The sequence below is a fragment of the Hydractinia symbiolongicarpus genome, chromosome 5, assembly GCF_029227915.1.
Source record: "Hydractinia symbiolongicarpus strain clone_291-10 chromosome 5, HSymV2.1, whole genome shotgun sequence".
Classification (NCBI taxonomy): domain Eukaryota; kingdom Metazoa; phylum Cnidaria; class Hydrozoa; order Anthoathecata; family Hydractiniidae; genus Hydractinia; species Hydractinia symbiolongicarpus.
In genome coordinates this window covers 16,459,449-16,478,835 of record NC_079879.1, presented here as the reverse complement: position 1 = coordinate 16,478,835, position 19,387 = coordinate 16,459,449, and the positions used below count along the sequence as shown (strand labels likewise).

General features: G+C 38.5%; 1 protein-coding gene across 1 annotated transcript; it reads left to right on the top strand.

Moving 5' to 3' along the window:
- Positions 1 to 12,445: 12,445 nt before the first annotated feature.
- LOC130646000 (uncharacterized) lies at positions 12,446 to 17,556 on the top strand. Its single transcript, XM_057452131.1, has 7 exons — positions 12,446 to 12,450; positions 12,902 to 13,055; positions 13,099 to 13,240; positions 13,402 to 13,758; positions 13,827 to 13,880; positions 16,543 to 16,585; positions 16,716 to 17,556. Exons 1-7 carry the CDS (start codon positions 12,446 to 12,448, stop codon positions 17,080 to 17,082), a joined length of 1,122 nt encoding a protein of 373 aa, XP_057308114.1. The 3' UTR covers positions 17,083 to 17,556.
- The last annotated feature ends 1,831 nt before the right edge of the window (positions 17,557 to 19,387 follow it).

The following is a 19,387-nucleotide window of genomic DNA, read 5'->3' as shown; positions in this document are numbered from 1 at the left end:
TTTTTCTTGGATTTAAATTTTTGTCAATAAAGTCTTTCACCTTATTCAAAATGTTATGACGATTTTGCAACAAATCACCTTTTTCTTCTTCAGATAGGTCATCAGATAATGGTTCAGCGATAATGGTGCGGTCACAAAAATATCGACCAAAACTGTACCTACATTCAACATTTTTGTATTTACGACATGATTTAGAATGGGAATGTATTTGGTATGACTTCACTAGATTGTACAACTCAGGTTCTTCATTACTGTTTGGTAGGTGAACTTTTATTATAGCATCAATATATGCCAAATATTCATCTTTTGTCTCTATTCTGAGTTTAGGTGCATCGATAACCCATATGAATGAGTGGACATGCGGGCTTCCTCTAAACTGAAACTCAACACGAATGGCGTGATATTTAACTTTTCCTAAAGGACCATCAACAATAATTTCTTTGAAGAAAACAATAAAACTGGGTTACTATTTAATAGTTTACACCGTTCAAAATAATCTATTTTATCTATATCTTCATCAGAAATGTCAAGCGCATTCAGTTTAGGAATAATTGAGACAAGCTCATTCCATCTTAAATCAGCACATGATAATGTGAGGAAAAATGTGGGCAAACCAAGTTGTTTAACCATAGCTAAAACTTCAAACAAAAATCTTTTCCAGTATGCTGGGGTTCCTTTGATAGTATTCATGAAACTATATGAATTTTCTGGCGCCGTAGATTAGTGGTTATAGCTCTCGTACTCTGTGCGGGAGACCGGGGTTCGATTCCTCTTGACGGCGATTCAACATGGGCGAGTGAATGTTACCATAGCCCCGGGTTAACCCAAGCCATGTGAGGGAAATTGGGAAGATGGCACACTGTGTGGGCCGTTGGATGTTGCCGGGAGTTGTCTAGTAGAGCGCGGGCTCTAATTGGGTCTGCGTAGCTCAAAATGAGCATTAAATACTCTAGGACTCTCCATCTACGCCATGGCCCCTCCTGGAAATAATAGACAGGGTATATCCCTCGATATTGGTGAGGCTAGCCATGTAAAATATGCACATCTATCTATCTTCACTAGCCACAAATGAACTTACCGTTTCCTTAAAATTTCTACTGAGCATACCCGCAGTTAGCTACCTCTGAGTTTTTTCATTGCAATGTTGATACTATTAGTTAAACTTTGTTGTTGCCAAATTGAATGAACAAAAAATATATAATCTGGCTCTGATGCAAATCTTTGTTTATAGTTCAATAGCCTTTGATTAAAATACTTAGATGGAGATAATTTGATTTTACAATCAACTTTATATATACCCAAATACTCCAGTAGGAAATAAGTACGGATGTGCTAACTCTTCACAGAATTGATCACTCAAAACACCCAATGGATTTTTACCTTCACAAGGAGCGATCGAAACATTCTCAGTTTCAGTAACTGGAATCTCAGATATCAATGTAGTTTCATTACAACCAAGTCTATGTTGATCTAGGGGATTTTCCTCTATTTCTTCTGGTATGTCATGCGTAGAGCTACCTTGCTCATTCTCATCAGTAGAAATTTCATTTTGCATAATCGAACTAGTGTTCAACTGCTCCATGTTTATTGTGATTTCTGCATACAATGGGTTATTAAGCTTCAAATATAACAGAGCAGCTTTAACAACATGTGGTCTTACTGGTTCAAACAGTACGTGGCCACGGGAAACATGCTTTCGTTTCAATTTTAGCATAATTACACCATTGCTATCAGCACCTCTAGGTAAATTATTACAAACATCATCTGCCTCAAGTGGTACATTACATATTGTACCTTTAATTTTCGGAGATTGTCCTTTTGGCATTATTACGACTTTTTTGAAAAGAATCCTCTGTGAAATTATGACTTTTTCGAGTTTTCTCAAATCAATCAACTCTTCTGGTATTTCACATATATATAATTTGTTACATACAGCTTGACATGGGACAACTTTCTTCTTCAATTTCTTATCACATGTCACACATATATATGCCTCATTATCAAAGCTGGTAACATAGGAATAATAGAAATCACTACTTAACTCTGCATATCCATCTTTGAATATTTTAACTGAACGCCGATATAGACATCTGTTGCAAACAACACAAACATAATATGGGCCTTTTGCAACTTCTTGTCTGAACTTGATCACTTTCTTTGTATATTTTGCTTTCATATTTTTTTGTATGTCACATTCACCTAATTGGGTACACTTCTTTTTAACAGACCGTTGAGCACTGTATGATTTCATTTGTTCCTTTCTTTGATTGTGTTTAGCACTACCAACTAAATTTTGATAATATTTTCTATTCTTCAGTCTCTTGATAGAAGCTGCAATAGTGGATATTTCTAATTCTGTCAGATTAATTTTCACCGGTTGTATCTGGTAGTATTGGGAAGTTAGACTCTGTTTGCGCAAATAAAAGTCTCTAATATAGGCCTCTACATCACAAAGCCTCTTGAACTTCATCAAAAGAGAGTGTCCATCAGCAACAACTGAACCATCAATACTTCGACTGTGAGAATCAAATACAAAGAATTGTGTTTTGTAAAGAAATATTGAAGTGGTGAAGCCTCCTGTCATAAACATTAGTCCGTTCAGGTCACCATCAAAGTTCAGAAATGCTTCCAGATAATGTTATTTCTCCTGAGATAAGATTCAAAAACGTAACAATTACTGGTGTGCCTTCAACGGTAATAGAATTTGGGAGTTGATCGAAGGAAATGGCACCAAATGTATTCAAGATTTAAAAATAGTATCACCGTTATCTATTATATAGTCCAGATCCCAACTAGTCCATAGTGAGACCTTGTGAATTACTGACCAAATAATGGCAAATAATGCATTAGGAACACATTGCATACCCGAAGTTTCTCCACATTTTGCATCTGCCTGGTTGAGAGTTCCTTGGACAGATTTAACAATCTTGTATGTTGGACCAGGATTAATTTCCACATCGCCATCAACCAGCAATTGTAATAACTTCAAAAATGACATATTAATATTGAACTCAATAATTACCACTACAGCACTAATAAGAAAATTACAAAGGCAACTCTTCAATGACAATAATTCTTGTATCATTAAAAATGTTTCAAAATCACTAACAAGGGAAGCTAATTGATTTTGTGGTGACTTTCTTGAGAAGCAATGAAAGGAACCAATTGCGGCTTGATAGGCTTCTAATGTGATCATCACTGCTAGTCCTCCTAGCTACCTTCTTAGTGAAAACTGTCTGATGGATGATAATAAAACCTGTGTTGCAAACACAACAAACAATAAAATCTATGCTACACTACTGATTTCACAGATTATCACAAATGTATACTTTTTCCAACTGTGTAGTTAGTTATAGTTAGCTTTAGCTATATGTTGTTGCATATTAACTGATGTAGTGCATTCAATATTTTCCTCATGAATTTTTATTGATATTGCAGATGTTTGTATTTTTCAGATTATATATTTTAATATGATTATATTTCAATATAATCTATTCAGTGGTCAGTCTGGGGCGAACTGACAGGAAGAAAGGAAAAATCTAATGCCCAAATTGGATGAGGAAGTAGGAGGGGAGGACGGAAATAAATTCTAGAACCAAATGAAAAAGAGACGTCAAAGACGTTGAATAAAACTAAATACGTACTGTTTGGGTTGTTTCTTTCATGCAATAAAGAACAAACAGCACTTTTCACTTTATCGAAGCGAACCATTCGCACCGCTCCAAACAGAAGCCAATTTCGTTTCAGGTCTTTCGCGGGGTTACCCACGGTCGACGAAAAATGAAAAATTGGATGATAGCGTTTTTAAGAGACGTGTAGACTAAACCATACTGTGTAACCACAGATGGAATAAACAACACAAAATAATATGAAATGATATATACTACCAATAACCAACACAAAATAATATGACGTTGTCAATGCATGCGCAATTAGCTGATGACATTATTAAAATCATCATTAAAACAATAACAAGTAGCTGAGCTCTTCGGATCCCATGATTCCATAGTGACCATTGGACAGTTCTTTACGGAAAGGTATGGGCTATTCGTCGACTTCCGAAGCAGTCCGGACCATACCCTACACGGGTCCGGGAGACCCCTACAAAGGCTCAGTGATGGTATAACACTTCGCATCACGAAAAAAGCGGATGGAACTAGGGATATACATTGCTGCTTGTATCTCTTAATGGACGGTCAGCTGAACATCCTGGATAGGAGATTCCACAATGTCGAGTATTAAGACCAAATATTCAGTATCACACGTTATTCTATGGTATTAGCATAGAATAAACATGGTAACTCTTGCGATAATGGCTGGCGGGGCGTTAATCAACGCGCTCGCGTTTAGTGGTAGTAACTATTTGTTCAGTAAACTCAGTGGGCACGGGGAACAAGAGCGCAGACGGCATGATATCGCGGTCGAGAAATTACAAGCTGCCCAAGCTCAGTGGGTAAAGGATCGTCAAAGGAAGATTGACGAATATAACCAACGGCGTAAAGAACAGCTTGCTGCGGGGCAGAGTCTCAAAGAGCTCGACGAAGGTATGAGACAATACTTCATAGCGACCATAGAGCGTGCTCCAAAGCTCTCTGATTTTAATACACACTCAAAGCAGCAGCAGGACGGTCAACTCACATTCATTCCTGGCTCCTTAGCCCTTTTGGGTTTTGCGGCGTACAAATGGGCGTAATGTAACGTAATCGTTTTTGACATCTAATAAAGATGTCGAAAACAAAAGCACATATCCTCACAGAAGAGGAGGTTGAAAAACTAAGCCAGATCTATTATCAAGCCGAAAATCTATGGATCGGGAGAAAGGCCATTAAACTACTCTCCGAGCAGAGTGGTCTCTCAAAAAAGAGAGTTATTCACTGGCTATCTCGGCAACTTGCTTGGCTTAGGCATATCAAAGGCCCCAAGCGCATTAATTATCCACATTTCACTATTTCAAAGTCGAATCATATGCATCAGTTTGATCTCTTGTACATGCCGCATCACAAATTATATGAAAACACCTATAAATACATTTTGACGGGTATTGACGTAGCCTCACGATACAAGGTGACAAGGCCTATGAGAACCAAGAAAGCCAGTGAAGTAGCGGAGATGCTGAAGGATATATACAAGGCCGGACATTTGCGTTATCCGAAGACCTTTCAGTGTGACAACGGCAGTGAGTTCAAGTCGGACGTGACAAAGTTGCTAGAGGGCAAAGGTGTTGATGTAAAGCGCGCAATTACCAAATACCACCATACTTTCACGGCGTTCGTGGAGTCCTATAACAAGGTGCTTGCGGAGAGATTTTCAAGCCTCAAGATGCGCAAGAATTGGTCACTGACGTACAGAGTACCACATGGGTCAAACACTTGTACACTATCGTCAAAAGCATGAATAATACCAAGACGGCTATGATTGACATAAAACCTTCAAAAGCGATCAAGCTTGATGACGTACCTCTCGCGAAAAGCCAGGAATATCCTAAAGAAAAGCCTTTACCTGATGACGGGTTATATCTGTATCTGCTACAACCCGGCGAGGAACATGGTGATCAAAAAAAGACGTGCAACGGATGCCTATTGGAGCAAAAAGACGTACAGGCTGGATCGTATCGTGACAGGTACACGTTTCCTATATTATTTAGCAGATGGGCCCTCGCGTAATTTCGTATCAGAGGAATTAATGCTAGTCCCGATGGTGTAGAAGTACCTCCGGAGTATGTGAAATCTTGGTGAGAAATTCTCGATTTTTGTGTGTTCATAACACACAAAACCACCATGCTGTATCACCCAAATCGTACAAGTCGTCTTGAGTAAAATCAATCGCTCCATATGTCCTTCCTCTTCGAACCTATTAAACGCATGCATGCTATTTGCGTTATCTATAACAACGATTTCTTCAGAATCAGGAAATTGAACCCTTACCCATCTACTTTTCTTTAAAATACCACGCCTTTGAACATGTGCGCAATAATACGGAAGATGGTGGTATTTATCATCTTCAGGTGCAGTATGTTTGCGAAAAATCATGATCACATTATCCTTGCCCGCATCATGGGCATGTGGTACATATCTCTGGCGGAGTCCCGCAATTTCCAATGTTCGGAGATCGAGTTAATTTTCTCGTGTCTGAAGATCATCATTAAGCATCGCTATCGTCATATCTCTCTCTTCTATGGCTTCCTGTAATTTTTCGATACCCTTTATCGCTAGCCATTTCATGATATCAAGCGCCTTTGGTTTTCTGGAGCGAGCACAAATCTCAAGAGCAGAATCCAATGTTAAGAAAGCATCATGAGGATTTTTAGTTTTTTCAAGGGCCTGGTTTGAAACCATACCCATTTCATCACGGGAGATGGTGGGAATATCTCGATACCCCTCCACAATATTAACAATACTCAAGAACCTCCCCAGATCAGCACGCTAAAACATGGGTTTACCTTGATCATTGAATAGACTCTCAATGGCAGGTAATGTGTTAAATTCAACAAGACAAGACATCTTTTTTATTTACATTACTCCAACCAGGGTCACAATAAGTAGGACGGTTATGAAAAAATACTTGGTATTCCTATGGATTCTTTCTCTCTCCAGAACATCACGAAGCTCTTCTTGAAGGGCTTCCAGTTGACTTTCCAGATAAGGAATACGATCGAGCTCTTCATGGCAAGCAGCCAGCTGATTTTTTAATTGATGTATGTATGCCATTTATTCTAATATACTCCATGCCCTTGGGTGCTCAAGCCTAATATACAAACACGTGTGCTTGGATTTTTTCAACTGGTTTTTGATGGGCTCCCAGTCATCTATCTAATTAGTCTCTTCATCAATAATTTTCATATCAGAGCGCTCCGAGGGATACCACATGAACAGCTGTTTTTTTTGGCGACGAAGGTTCTTGGGCAGGGCATTATAAGACTGCGTTAGCAGCCAGAGACTGCGCTTCCTATGTCTCCCGTTTATAGCTTACTCGAGCAAGGGTTGTCTCCGCTTATCAAGGGTGTCATCAGCGATCGTCTCGTCGACTATGAAGAGAGTACTTTCCCCCGCTAGGAGGTTTGATAATTTGCCTATCCATTCAAACAATTGATCCTGCGGTTCTATCAAAAACACATAATCATCCTTTCAAAGCGATGGTTTTTCCAAGTACGTGGTGTTCCACCGGAGAGTAGGACACAAAATTATGATGTTTTGGAAATGGTGTCGATATTAATGCTCCAAAAGATCGAGAACTCTTTGCGTTTTACCGCACGAGGTAGGCCCTGTGAATATCGCTGTGTGAGGCTGTAGTATAATATCCAAGGTCATTTATTCTTCATGTATACCCACGGGTATACACGAAACTTGTGGTTGCTTACTTGGGTTTTGGAACGATGGAAGCGGGTATCCATCCCTTGCTTACGGCCATTTCTCGACTACCTCGTCCAGCTGTTAAATAGGCTATTATTTTCATAACGTCACTGGTATCCAGCCTAGTACTAGGACTCGAGATCCCAAGGAACCTTTTACAAACCATAGCATATACAAATGTGAACCCAAGGTCCACGACTGTTTCATATATCAGATCAATAATCTCTTTCTGTTGAGGGGTAACATTTGAACTCATTGTTTATATTATGTCTATCGCATGTGAAGAATATCAAAATCTGGCTGGGCTTGAGGCTTTGAAGACTTTTGTTGATCTTGTGCATGTGTTTCGGCAATCCGTTGATAATATAATATGCCCCTCCCACACAGGCTAGTATAGCAACGATGCCTCTAGCGCCATAGAGATAGACACTGCCTGACTGTATAGAACTGGTTTTGACTGGAGGTTGTACAGCACCCTCTTGTTGTCTAAGATCTTCCTTCCTCTTCTTCATCAGTGGTGCCAACTTGTGGCCTTGGGCTACTCTCCGCGGATGCTTTACTGGCTTTGTAATAACTCTCTCTTCTTGTGGCTGTTCAATGTTCATTTCTTATAAGTCGTGAGACTTACAAAATCAATTCCCTCTAGCTTACTCTTCATAACATACAAGGCCTCCTCTTGATGGCCTTTAAACCGTTTCTACCATCAACCATAACCCTATTCATATGTTTAGTTGCCACTAAATCATATGCTTGTGGTGGGAAGCGATCGCCTGCAGGTGTCAGGATTTTTATACCACGTGCACAGTCCCCGTAAACGGCTGTAAGATCTGTATACCTGCAGGCTGTTCTTCTTCCGTCTGTGAGTACCTTGTTTACCCGTTCAACCAACTCACGATTCCCCATGTGTATATTCGATAGGCTGTTTCCCATTCTTTTCTTTCTCTTCATCAACCTGCTCTTCACCACTCTTGGACGTTGAGAGCAGGGTGTGATTATTCGCATGCGCAGCAATAAGCAGAGATGCCAAAAGCTTGCCGAATGCGATATAGACGAGAATACCTAAATCTGCCATAGAGTCTTTGATAATAGGATCTTCCTCCAGGTCTTGACGGACCTTATCGGCACTATCTAGAGGCACCACGTTGCCGACAGCCTTGGCATACATGCTGAGCGCGTGACAGGAGAGTGCCTTGGCCGTCTTCTCTCCCTTGTCCTGGATCTCACGTTGGACGAACCCAGAGTACATTTTGTCAACTGCGACTCAACTCCGAGGTGTTTTTCAGTGCTGTCCTGCTTTGCAGGCTTAGCGTACTTGCTCTTCATACTTCATACTTCATATTCATACAGAATGTCGTGCTTGTACTACGCATTAACGAAACCCACCTTTTTAAGTGAGCACTTTCAGAGGCCGTTCCTAGCACTGACATTTAACCGGCATTTTGGCAGAATTTTTCCAGACTGGCACAGTGTGTGGTAGAAACCGGGGCGAGACGGCCGTCTCCAGCTAGTACGTGCCCTCGCCCGTGCACGCCCTAACCTTCAGCCAGGACCTAAGCCCTGCTACCACAATTTTTCTATATATCGAGCTTTGTATATAGCTATTCAGTATCACCTTGAGTATTACCTGTGTGAAAATTCACGCATCACTGGTTAGGTCGTTTACGCATCATACGGAAAACCTCTTGATTATTCAGAAAATGAGTTAAAACTTGTTTTTTACTGACTCATACTGAAGAGGAGTGACTTAAAGTTGTGAAAAACACAAATCTATTCAACACGACTTACAATTCCAAAGGCACCGTATGTATACCATCCTCGAGGACCTTCCTTTTATCGTAAAACGCCGATAGACCCAGCTTGTTTTGCTGATATGTGATCATTCCCTGATTATGTACGCGGAAGCCCCGATTTTTTGCAGTATCCAGCTCGCCTTTCAGTGCTCCCATGTACCTGGACCATGTCACTTCGTTCTGCCTTTTCGACATGCCTTTACACGAGAATTTCGTGCCATTTTTACCTTCGACCAAATAGCACTTGGCTGTCAGCGCTATCATTCTGGATCCGATGAATTCTTTTTTGAACAGCCCTCCGGTGCGGCTTGAGTGGTTGTCGGTAACGAGACAATTAGGCACTACCTCATCGTACTGCTTGAGTAACTCCGAGATAACAACATCACGTAGATTATCACCAGAGATTGCAAAATACGCGGAGTCTGTGTCCATATAAATATACTCGTAATTTATACCTGCAAAATACGATCGCTGGGCCAGCTACCATGCCCGTTTGGAGGAGTTCATAGGCTTCGTTCTTTGTACAATATTTACAAGATTTTTGAACTTGTTTACAATCCTCGCATCGGACTTTGGTACAACAAGATTCACATTTAAGCTTACACAGATCACCAGGAGAATAAAGCTTTTTATCCAGGTTCAACCGCAAGGATTTGTTCAGTACATACCGCATCGAAACACCCGGAATGCTCACTGCATCCTTTAGAATGTCAATCTCATCCTCGTAGTATGTATTGCGGGTCTTGTCCACAGCCTCGATAAATGGTACAACATCCGCCATATTGTATTGTGCTAACCAATCAAGCATCGTGACGCATCCTCTTTTAAAGAACTCAACTCGGAACGCCTGGTAATCTTTAGGCGAGAGTGTGTTTTTTACCAATGAGAGCGCTATGAAAGGCAAGATGATCAACTGGGCCCACTTTTCGTAACATGTTAGCCACTCGTACGGGAACACTAATTTTTTGAGATTACAATCGAGTGATTTGCCCCATCTTTCATAACTCAAGCCTGGTGCAAGGAAATTTTTAATATCAATGAATTTGAACTTTAAAGTGGTGAGAAACATGTATTCATTATCTTTTTTCGCCACTTTGATATTGGCCTCATCCGCAATTTGTTCGACATAATATCGCTTTATCATATTGATATCGTACTTGCCGCTGTTAAAACCGATCACTGTCACTTGATTTAGCCATTCGTGCCAAGCATTTTGAGTTGGTTCCGGGAGCATATCGAAATCATCCGGCTTGGGGTACATCTTTTCAACTTCTTTAACAATCCGGACCTGTCTCTGCTCTAATTGCTCAACAAATTTCCGCACCAACACCTCGGGGTCATAATTCATGATAAATGTAGGCTTTTCTTGTAGACTATCGTGTATTGCTACGCTGACGGGATATGCTCGGAGATATATGTTAAATCAGACGTGGGCTGCTGATTCAATGGTGCCAGGAGGGCCTCGAAATCAAAAACAATGAAGTGGGGATACCCCCGAAATATTTTCTTGAATAACCTCCTAGCCTTTGGAGGGTTTTCACACTCCCATTATTTTTATCTACGTTGGTTCGCTGTGGTTAACATGGGCATCCATGCCATTTGCAACCGTGGTATTCGTATACTGTCTTTGTGTGAGGATCATACCCATCGATCTTGTATACAGCCTTACTACCATCGCGTATCACACGTTCTCCCCCATGTCCACAAAGAGCATGATGTATATGCCTACCTTTTTGCTCTGACATAGCTTCAAGCCATTGGCATGCTGCGTAACTGAACCCTTTATCAGAGTAGAACACCTTTTCAAAGCTGCTCGGCATACGCTCGACCTTTTCACCTCTGCAAATTATATTGGGTCTTGATGCCTTCACATTCGTTATTCTTGTGTCGTGTGAGGTTCTCCGATCTGGTAAATCTTTGCGTGCAAACCTTGCATTCCCAATGCTGCGTCAATACATCCATTTTCCTGATATAAAAACAATGACCATCCAGCATACTAATATTGATCGTGTCTAAGTCTTTTTTGTATTGGCCTTGTCCATAGACGAGACGCCATGGGGCCTTGTCGGTGTTTGTCTTCGGCTCAAATACCCTGATGTTAATTTTGAATTTTTTAGTGATACCTTCCAAGTCCACGAGCCTCGTGGCACGTACATTCTCTCTCTTTAATTTGGGGTCCTCGTAGTACTCACGAGCTAATTTGAGAGCCTCTTGCATAATATGTTTTTCACGTTGCTTTCGATTCTCGCGGTAATGAACCAAGCATCTCCAAAAGCATAGGCTGTCCGTTCTTTCGTCTGTCTTGTCAAAACTATAAATGCATCTCTTGATGCGCAACCAGCCTGGCAAAGGTGCACATCCAAGTAGGGGCTCTCTAGTAGAGATTATCTTGACTTGTATGTATGTGCTTGAATACTATTTTGCCTTCATATGCTCCTGGGGTCACGATGGTTCTGTCGGGTGGTGAAAAGCCTTGACCCAAAATTCTGCATCTTCCAGATCCAGGCGATTCATCTCGCATTCATCCATAAAAGCCTCGATTCCAGCCATGCTTGAGAGTGACCCGGAGCTCTTTGTTTTGTGGTAATTGGCCACATCTCCACTGCCTCTGTAAATATCACAGCTAAAGCTGTATACCACATTCACACGCATGTCTACGTGTGGTGTGATTTTTCGCATATTGGTATCTGTCAATGGCTGGTTAAGGTTTTTGTTGAACCTCCATGTTTTGATGCGGTTTACGTCTTCTATCATTTCCGCGTCATCATCAAAAATATTATGGATATCCTCAATTACATCAGTATTTGTGGCATGCTTAGATTCTTTCCCGAACATGTGTTTGAGATCCTCAATTACTTGGTATTCATCTTCGATGGTGACCCGTTGAACCTCATCGTGAAGAGTTGGTATTCCTGAAAATTTATCCCTGACCCTGTTATAATAGTAACTAACAGTATCCCGAACGCTCCTTAGTTGGTTAGCGAGAGCTTCGCAAGTTGCCGCTACTGGTACTGATACTGTATTGTATAGTTTACTGATTGCCTTTTTGAAAAAATTCATCCCTTTATTATAGTTACATTTTATTCTAACCAGAAAAACGTTTGATTTGGTCAAAGATTGAATAATTGGGGAATTTCCCTTACTCTGTATACTATTGTGAAATAGCATATAGTATATATGCTTTTGCGCATGCGTTGATGACGTCATGTATCTAACATTTAATATTATTATGTGTTGGTTATTGGTATTTAATATTATTTTTGTTGATGTCAGCATATGATTTCGTTTTTTACTTGTTTTTTTTGGATGAGGTGGTGGTGGAAATGGTGAAAGCGGGTTTTTGTGATTAAAAGGTGTAGGAGGAGGTCGGTGTACTTAAATTCACTCCTTGCTACTACTGGAAATGTAAAGAGAGAAAAGTGTTTTTTGTTTTTTTAATCGCGGATTTTTTGTTACCTGTTGTGTTCTAGTAGAAGACACTTCTGTTTAATTGTGATAAAGGATACATTTGACAGAATTTTCGCGAGTCTTTAATTCCGTGAAAGCTTTTCGTGATTTTAAGAATTTTAAATTGTTAATTAGCACAGTTTTTTAAACAAGATAGGAAGCAAAAGGCATACAAAATGTTTTTTAAAAAGAAGGATTTTTTCGCGGTTTTTATTTTTGCAAAATTGCTAAAAAATCGCAAAATCGCCTTTTGCCTTTAAGGAATATTTAAGTCCTATATTTTTTTCAAAGTCTGTCACTGTATTAACTTTTCAGGCATTACCTAGAAAACTTCAGTCGTTGTCTTTTACATCTGGTGCCACATAGCCTCACCTGCCTTACAATAGTTGTTCGAAAAATTAGCTTAAAACAAACGGGGTGGGTGGAGATGTGTCTATGCACATCCATTAATAAGGAATACATCAATACGGTAGGTGTCGTTGGCACCTATCATCAACCAAACCAAATCTCAGGCCACTTGCTATTACGACTATTCCTCGTCATTAGTGAACCTGTCATTCCAGGCTATTAATCGCTGCCTTCTGGCTCCTCGAAACATAGGAGATTGTTTAAATTTTTTGTCGAAGAGCTATGTACAGGAGCCAAACTTTAAAGGTGGATAATTAACTTTGTTGTCTACCTCGACAGTCCAACTGACGTATCTTTTCGTTATTAATTCAGCAGATTTTTTTTTTGTACACGCTTATAACCTCAATCGCTCACAAAACACGCAAAGGGGATTACCCGAATTTAACTCTATCAGCATGATCTTTTAGCATGTTTTCAGATAGGTCTTGCTTGCAAAAAATATCCTCCCACTCACCCTGGTCTGGTGCAGGAAAATTTTAGTAAATGGACAGTAGCACAGTTACAAGATTTTTTACAGATAGGAATTAACCGATCTGGTAAAAAGGAGCAACTTGTTTTGAATGCATATTCCGCTTATAATCTCCAACTTCCTGTAGTTTTTCTGGACCCCCAAGAAGAACAGGCTGAAATTCTTAATGATCGATCATCGAAATTGCATCTTGAAGGTGGTCTTGTTAAATTACCAATTCCATGGACATTAATCGATGGCTGGATGAAGGCTCTATCTTATTTACCAAATACAACACAAGATGACATAAAGAATATTTAGACAAAAATGATGCTGGGAAAGCATTCAAGGGTGGACAGAGTTTACTAGCATCTAACCATTTAGACAATGTTATGTCGCACAATATCGGTAATAATGTTCGGTATTGTTTTGTTCGAGGTATATGCTTGCCAGAGCAGAAGTTAAGCAACGAATATTACAATGTTTCAGGGGCGGATCCAGACTTTTTCAAGACTTAGTCAAGACTGAGTCTTGAATTTAGCAGCTGGGGGCTAAATTTTAAGCTTTGCGGGTACAAAAATCGCGAAAAATTGTCTTCCGATTTATCTAGTTATTAATAAAATTGACCAAAAGAAACGCTAAGCTATAACAAAATCTGCTAAGAACATCTTTTATAAGAATCAAATCTCCGTCTTACACGTCTTATTTTAGATAGATAAAACCACTAAAATTAACAGGGATTAACTATAATAAAGTGAGACAATTGTGAATATATTTCATTATTTACAAACTCCTGCTGTTTCTGCCAATATCAGGCTTCATCAGCATGACTAGGTGCATCAAATGATCACACCAGCCATGGACAGCAAAATAAAACACAATAATAACAAAAACAATAAGAATATGGAAAGATCAGGATAATGAAGATGAAATATACGTACATGTGATATGATACAAACACACCTCAACCCATGTATTTGTTCAGATATATTTGTTTATTCATAGGGCTAAACTCAAGTTTCGTTTGAACTTTAAAAGAAGAATTAAGAGGGGCTTTTTACTGCTTTTTGCATGCTGAAATAGGAAAATGCAACTTTCAGTTACGAAAGTTGCAACCTGGAAAAAGGGGAACGTAATGATTTGGCTTGAAGTCTACACCAGACTTAACAATATCTTCATAACAAAATAAAATTTTTAACTGATTTTCATCAGGTAAAATAGATGGGTGTGGCAATATACACTGTGTAAAGAAAGTTGTAACAAACTGTAACAAACCGAATTGTGGGTAAAATGTGTTAATTTTTCTCTTTATTACTGTTGACAAGGCAAGTATTGATAGAAAAGGAAACCATGTCTTGGGGGTACAGTTGTAGATTGCTTCTGCTTTAACTGCCTCCTCAGGAGAAAGAGTCATATCACAAACAATATGGGAAAGGGAAAATCTGAATAAACTTTTCTCAGATATAAAAATATTTGCCTTTTGGTTTTTAAAAGCAAATTGAAAACAAGGATGATTGGAATAAAAGGAAGGATGCAAGAAAAGTTCTATGGATGTCAAGATTCTGAAAACATCAACAAGAGAATTATCACCTATGCCTATACCAACGATGCTGAGCTGTATAGACAGTCTCCTGATGGATTGGATCTAAAAATAATATATTTTACCATGACCTTTTACTCAACAAACTTTGTTTCTTAATAGTCATTCGAAGAGTTGTTTATTTTCATCACCAACCTTACTTATCCAGATGTCAAGTTCTTGCTTCTAATAACAACACAAATATTAATTGAGAAAGTATTCCTCCGCAATGCTGAAAATTCTGTTCAAAGCTCATATTACAAAAACAATACACCTTTATGATAATTCAATTGTACAAACGTTCCTATGGCTCTCCATCGTTTTACAATATCGGAAAAAAGTTTTCTCCAGTTTTTTAACTTCCGTTGTATTAATTTCTTTCAAATTTTCAGGAAACGTTAATAATAATAAGATACAACTTATGTGTACTTTTCATTAAAAACAAAACGTGGCAAGAAAAGTTATCACGAAAAAACGTGTTTTCTCCTTAATAAACTCTTATAAAAGTGTAATGTTTACCTCCTCTGATTGCAAAATAAGCTGCGATGGAGTGTTATTTTTTCCGAATTATCGTAAAGGTGTATTAGCCCTAGCTATTAGCTAATTAAATCTTTTTGTATTTGGTTTTAATGTCTGTTGTATAAAGCTCTCCCCAACTAGCTTTCTGTAGCAGATATACTGGAAACCTTTAAATAAATGCAAGGTGTGTTGGAGAGTAAAAACATACTTCTCACCTTAAAGCAATAATTCCTTTATCTTCACACCTAGCCTCAGATGGAAGGTATATATCTGGACCTGAATTCCGATGAAGACTTTTACCAACCAAGGAATAAATATCCCCAGACAACAAAAATGCTCGAGAATAAACACTTTCTAAAAGTTCTTTTTGCATTTTACGAACAGATTCAAAATTATCACACTTTAAATCAGTAAGCACCCGCGCCAACATATCTGCTGCAGCCATAATCAATAATAGTACGGAAAGAATCCAAGCCAAAAGGCGTGAGTCTTCGACTAATCCTGACGGATGGGAGTTAAAACTATAGCCTAACAGGTTATCAGTAACCACGCAGTACGGAACCTAAATTTCCTTCGCCGGCTGCGGGCCACATATTGTTGGACTACGCATAGAGTGTGAAAATTACGTCACGATTTTGACGTCACAGGCCCCTTAGGTGAGATGGGGAGGGTTGCGGGCCATAGCTATTTGATTTTTGACTGACTGAGTGACTGATTAGTCAAAATGAATCAGTCAAAATCTGTAAGCTATAATTTGCAACCCTCTCAGTCTATATGGTAGCGACGTCACAACTTTGACGTCAACATCGCTATAGGCGAATTGGAGAGGGCTGTGAACCATGGCTTTTCGCCGTAAAAAAATTACAATTTTTAACGCCCTCCGTTTGCAACGCCTGGATCGTCGACATCTTCGCTTGGCTAACATTTTTCGTCAAATTTACACTTAGTCACGCGACTTATCTGACTAACCCTGGACCTGTGTTTGGGTTTGCTTGCACAAAGACAATGCTAAAGTTATATGTGGCGATTGTTCTTGTGTTGCAAGGTGAGTGAATTATATTTTGATGACTTCATTCTGTTCACAGAAAAAGTATTTCTGTCTGACATAACTAACTCGATTTGCAAAAGTATCCATACTGTAAATGTGACTTCATTCAATTACCATTTGAGTGAAGTTTTCAGTGTATTTTAAGTGATTTCCTTATTTTAGGTGATTTCATGAGATTCATTTTAGTATTATTATTTTTTGTTTTTAGTGTTGGAGGAGTTTGCAAGCATTTTGGATGCCTATTATGGTACATTGAACGAGAGGTACGTGAAGGTAGAAACCTGACATGCACATCAAAACCACAGATGTGGCATGCACCTACAAAAAGGCAAACAAAACTACATCAACCGGATATGATTAATAACATCGAGATAAAAAAGCCAAAGATGGAAAATATTTTTACTGTAAACCCAAAATACGAAAGATCTTCATTCCAAGAGCGCCTCATCATCGAGAACCGATCACAGTGTCACAAGACAATTGCAACATGTTAGCCTCTGCTACTAATGGTAATTGTGGCATTGTCCTTTTAATGCGCCAACACGGTGAAGATGATGGTAGTCAAGAAACTGAACCATGTAATTTTGTCGAAATTAAAACAAGCGAACATATTGAACTTCCAAAAACGATAAAACAACATGTGGATGAAATTGATCAGTTAAATGTTGACTTTGACGAAAAAGTGCAAATTTTGAAAAATGTAAAAATGTAAAAATCAAGCTGGATTGGTTCAAAATGAAACATTACTTCAAAGTGAAAGCTCAAAATGGTTCGAACATCGACTACATCGCATCACCGCATCGAAATTCAAAATGATTGCAGACAAAGTGGAGAACAATGCAGTTAAAAATGTAAACAAAGTCAAAACTGCTGTATTCAACATTTGCGGCTATTACAAATCGTATACATTCAAAGCAGCAAAATGGGGAATCGAAAATGAAGATAATGCTCGTAAATTGTATGTTAAGGAAATGAAAAAAACACATAAGAAATTTAATGTTAGATGTACCGGCTTCATATAAGTCTTCAGCACCTGTTTGTTGGTGCCTCTCCAGATGGAATTGTTTATTGTGCATGTCATGAAACTGGATTATTAGAAATAAAATGTCCTTGGACATATCGAAACTTTACTGTGAAAGAGTATGCTGAAAAAAAGGAGAGTTGTTGGCAAGTTGTAAATAGTCATGTTGAGTTGAAACGAAATCATCAATACTATTTTCAGGTACAGTGCCAGATGGGAGTTACTGGTTATAGATATTGTGATTTTTTCGTTTGCACATCTAAAGAATCGTTTACTGAGAGAATACCATTTGATGCAGCTTTTTGGTACATCAATATTACAAAAGCAATGGTTTTTTATGAAACTGTCATCATTCCAAAACTTTTCAATAAAACATGGAAGAAAGCTCAGCATGACTTAGAAGTTGCTGAAGAAGTTTTAAATGATATTGTAAACAAAGTTTGCGACACTCTATGAACATTGTAATTTTTTTCCAACTAATGGTGTGATACATATTTTTAACATACACATTTTGAATCAACCTTTCCCACTATTTCTGATATGATACGTTTGTTTTGTTGAACTTGCCACCATTTCAAAATGACTTCGCGAACTTTTTATCACCTTTTGTTTTTTTGCAATTCTGCCACTCCATAGTTGCTAAATTTTCGACGAATCAGGCTGTTTTCTCTTGTTTGAGAAGGAGCGCAAGAATATTATTTAGGGGCGCCGACGCGATCAAAATTCTAAAATCAACTTTGATGCGCGAAATCAGTTTGTTTACATATGACTTGTTTACATCAGACATGCGGATACTTTAATGGGATAAATTTTCGCGGGATAAACTTAAGCGAGTTAAAAAATTCGCGACACCTTTAAATATCGCGAGGATAAACTTTCGCGAATCCATCATCATAGAAATTTTCGCAAGGATAAACTTTCTCGAGTGAATAAATTTTGAAAATTTGGATGGACAAACTTTCGCGAATTTCAAAATATTAAAAAACAAATCAAACCCAAAAAATTTTTGCCTTGTCATATTGGGAAAGAAAAAACATAAAAAAAGGTTTTTCTTCATGGGATAAACTTTCGCGAATAGCAAGTTTACCGAATGGGCGATTTTACATTTACAGTAATTCTCACAAATAGGGCACAACATTGATCTCATCATTTTAAGCAAACAGAATCTTCAACCATTAAAAGAAAGACAAAATATTGATTTATAATAATTCGCATAATATCATAAAAGGTACAAGTGCAGGTCCTAATATATTGTCAAGCTGCTTCTTGAAAGTCAAAGGTAAAGCTCTTTGAATGATACGAAAATTTTTGATTCTTGCAATAGCTCTTTCAACATGCATACGAGCCTTCGCGATTTGTGATGTCTTACTACAATTTCTTTTCGAAAACTTCCCTTTGTCCTTCAAAAAAGGTGGAATTATTAATTTTGACCCTCTGCTAATTAGGAGATCACTGATATTAAAACCTTTGTCTAATATTATCACCATAATCGAGTTTGTCTAACATACCACTGGTTTCAACTATAAATCTATCAGATGCAGAGCCTCCATATGACTTTGATATGTATGATATAGTACCAGCCAGGAGTGATGCAAAGCAGTTTTTTCTAAGTATTGCGCGATTTGTAAGATGAGTACGTTTGGCTTTGAGCTTTAGCAATAGATGGTTTTTCAATTATGCCCTCAGTGCAGTCTATAATTCCAACTATGTTAGAAAACGATTGAAAACATTTAGGATAGTATCGTAAAACATCATCACGAGATGGCCATATTATTAAA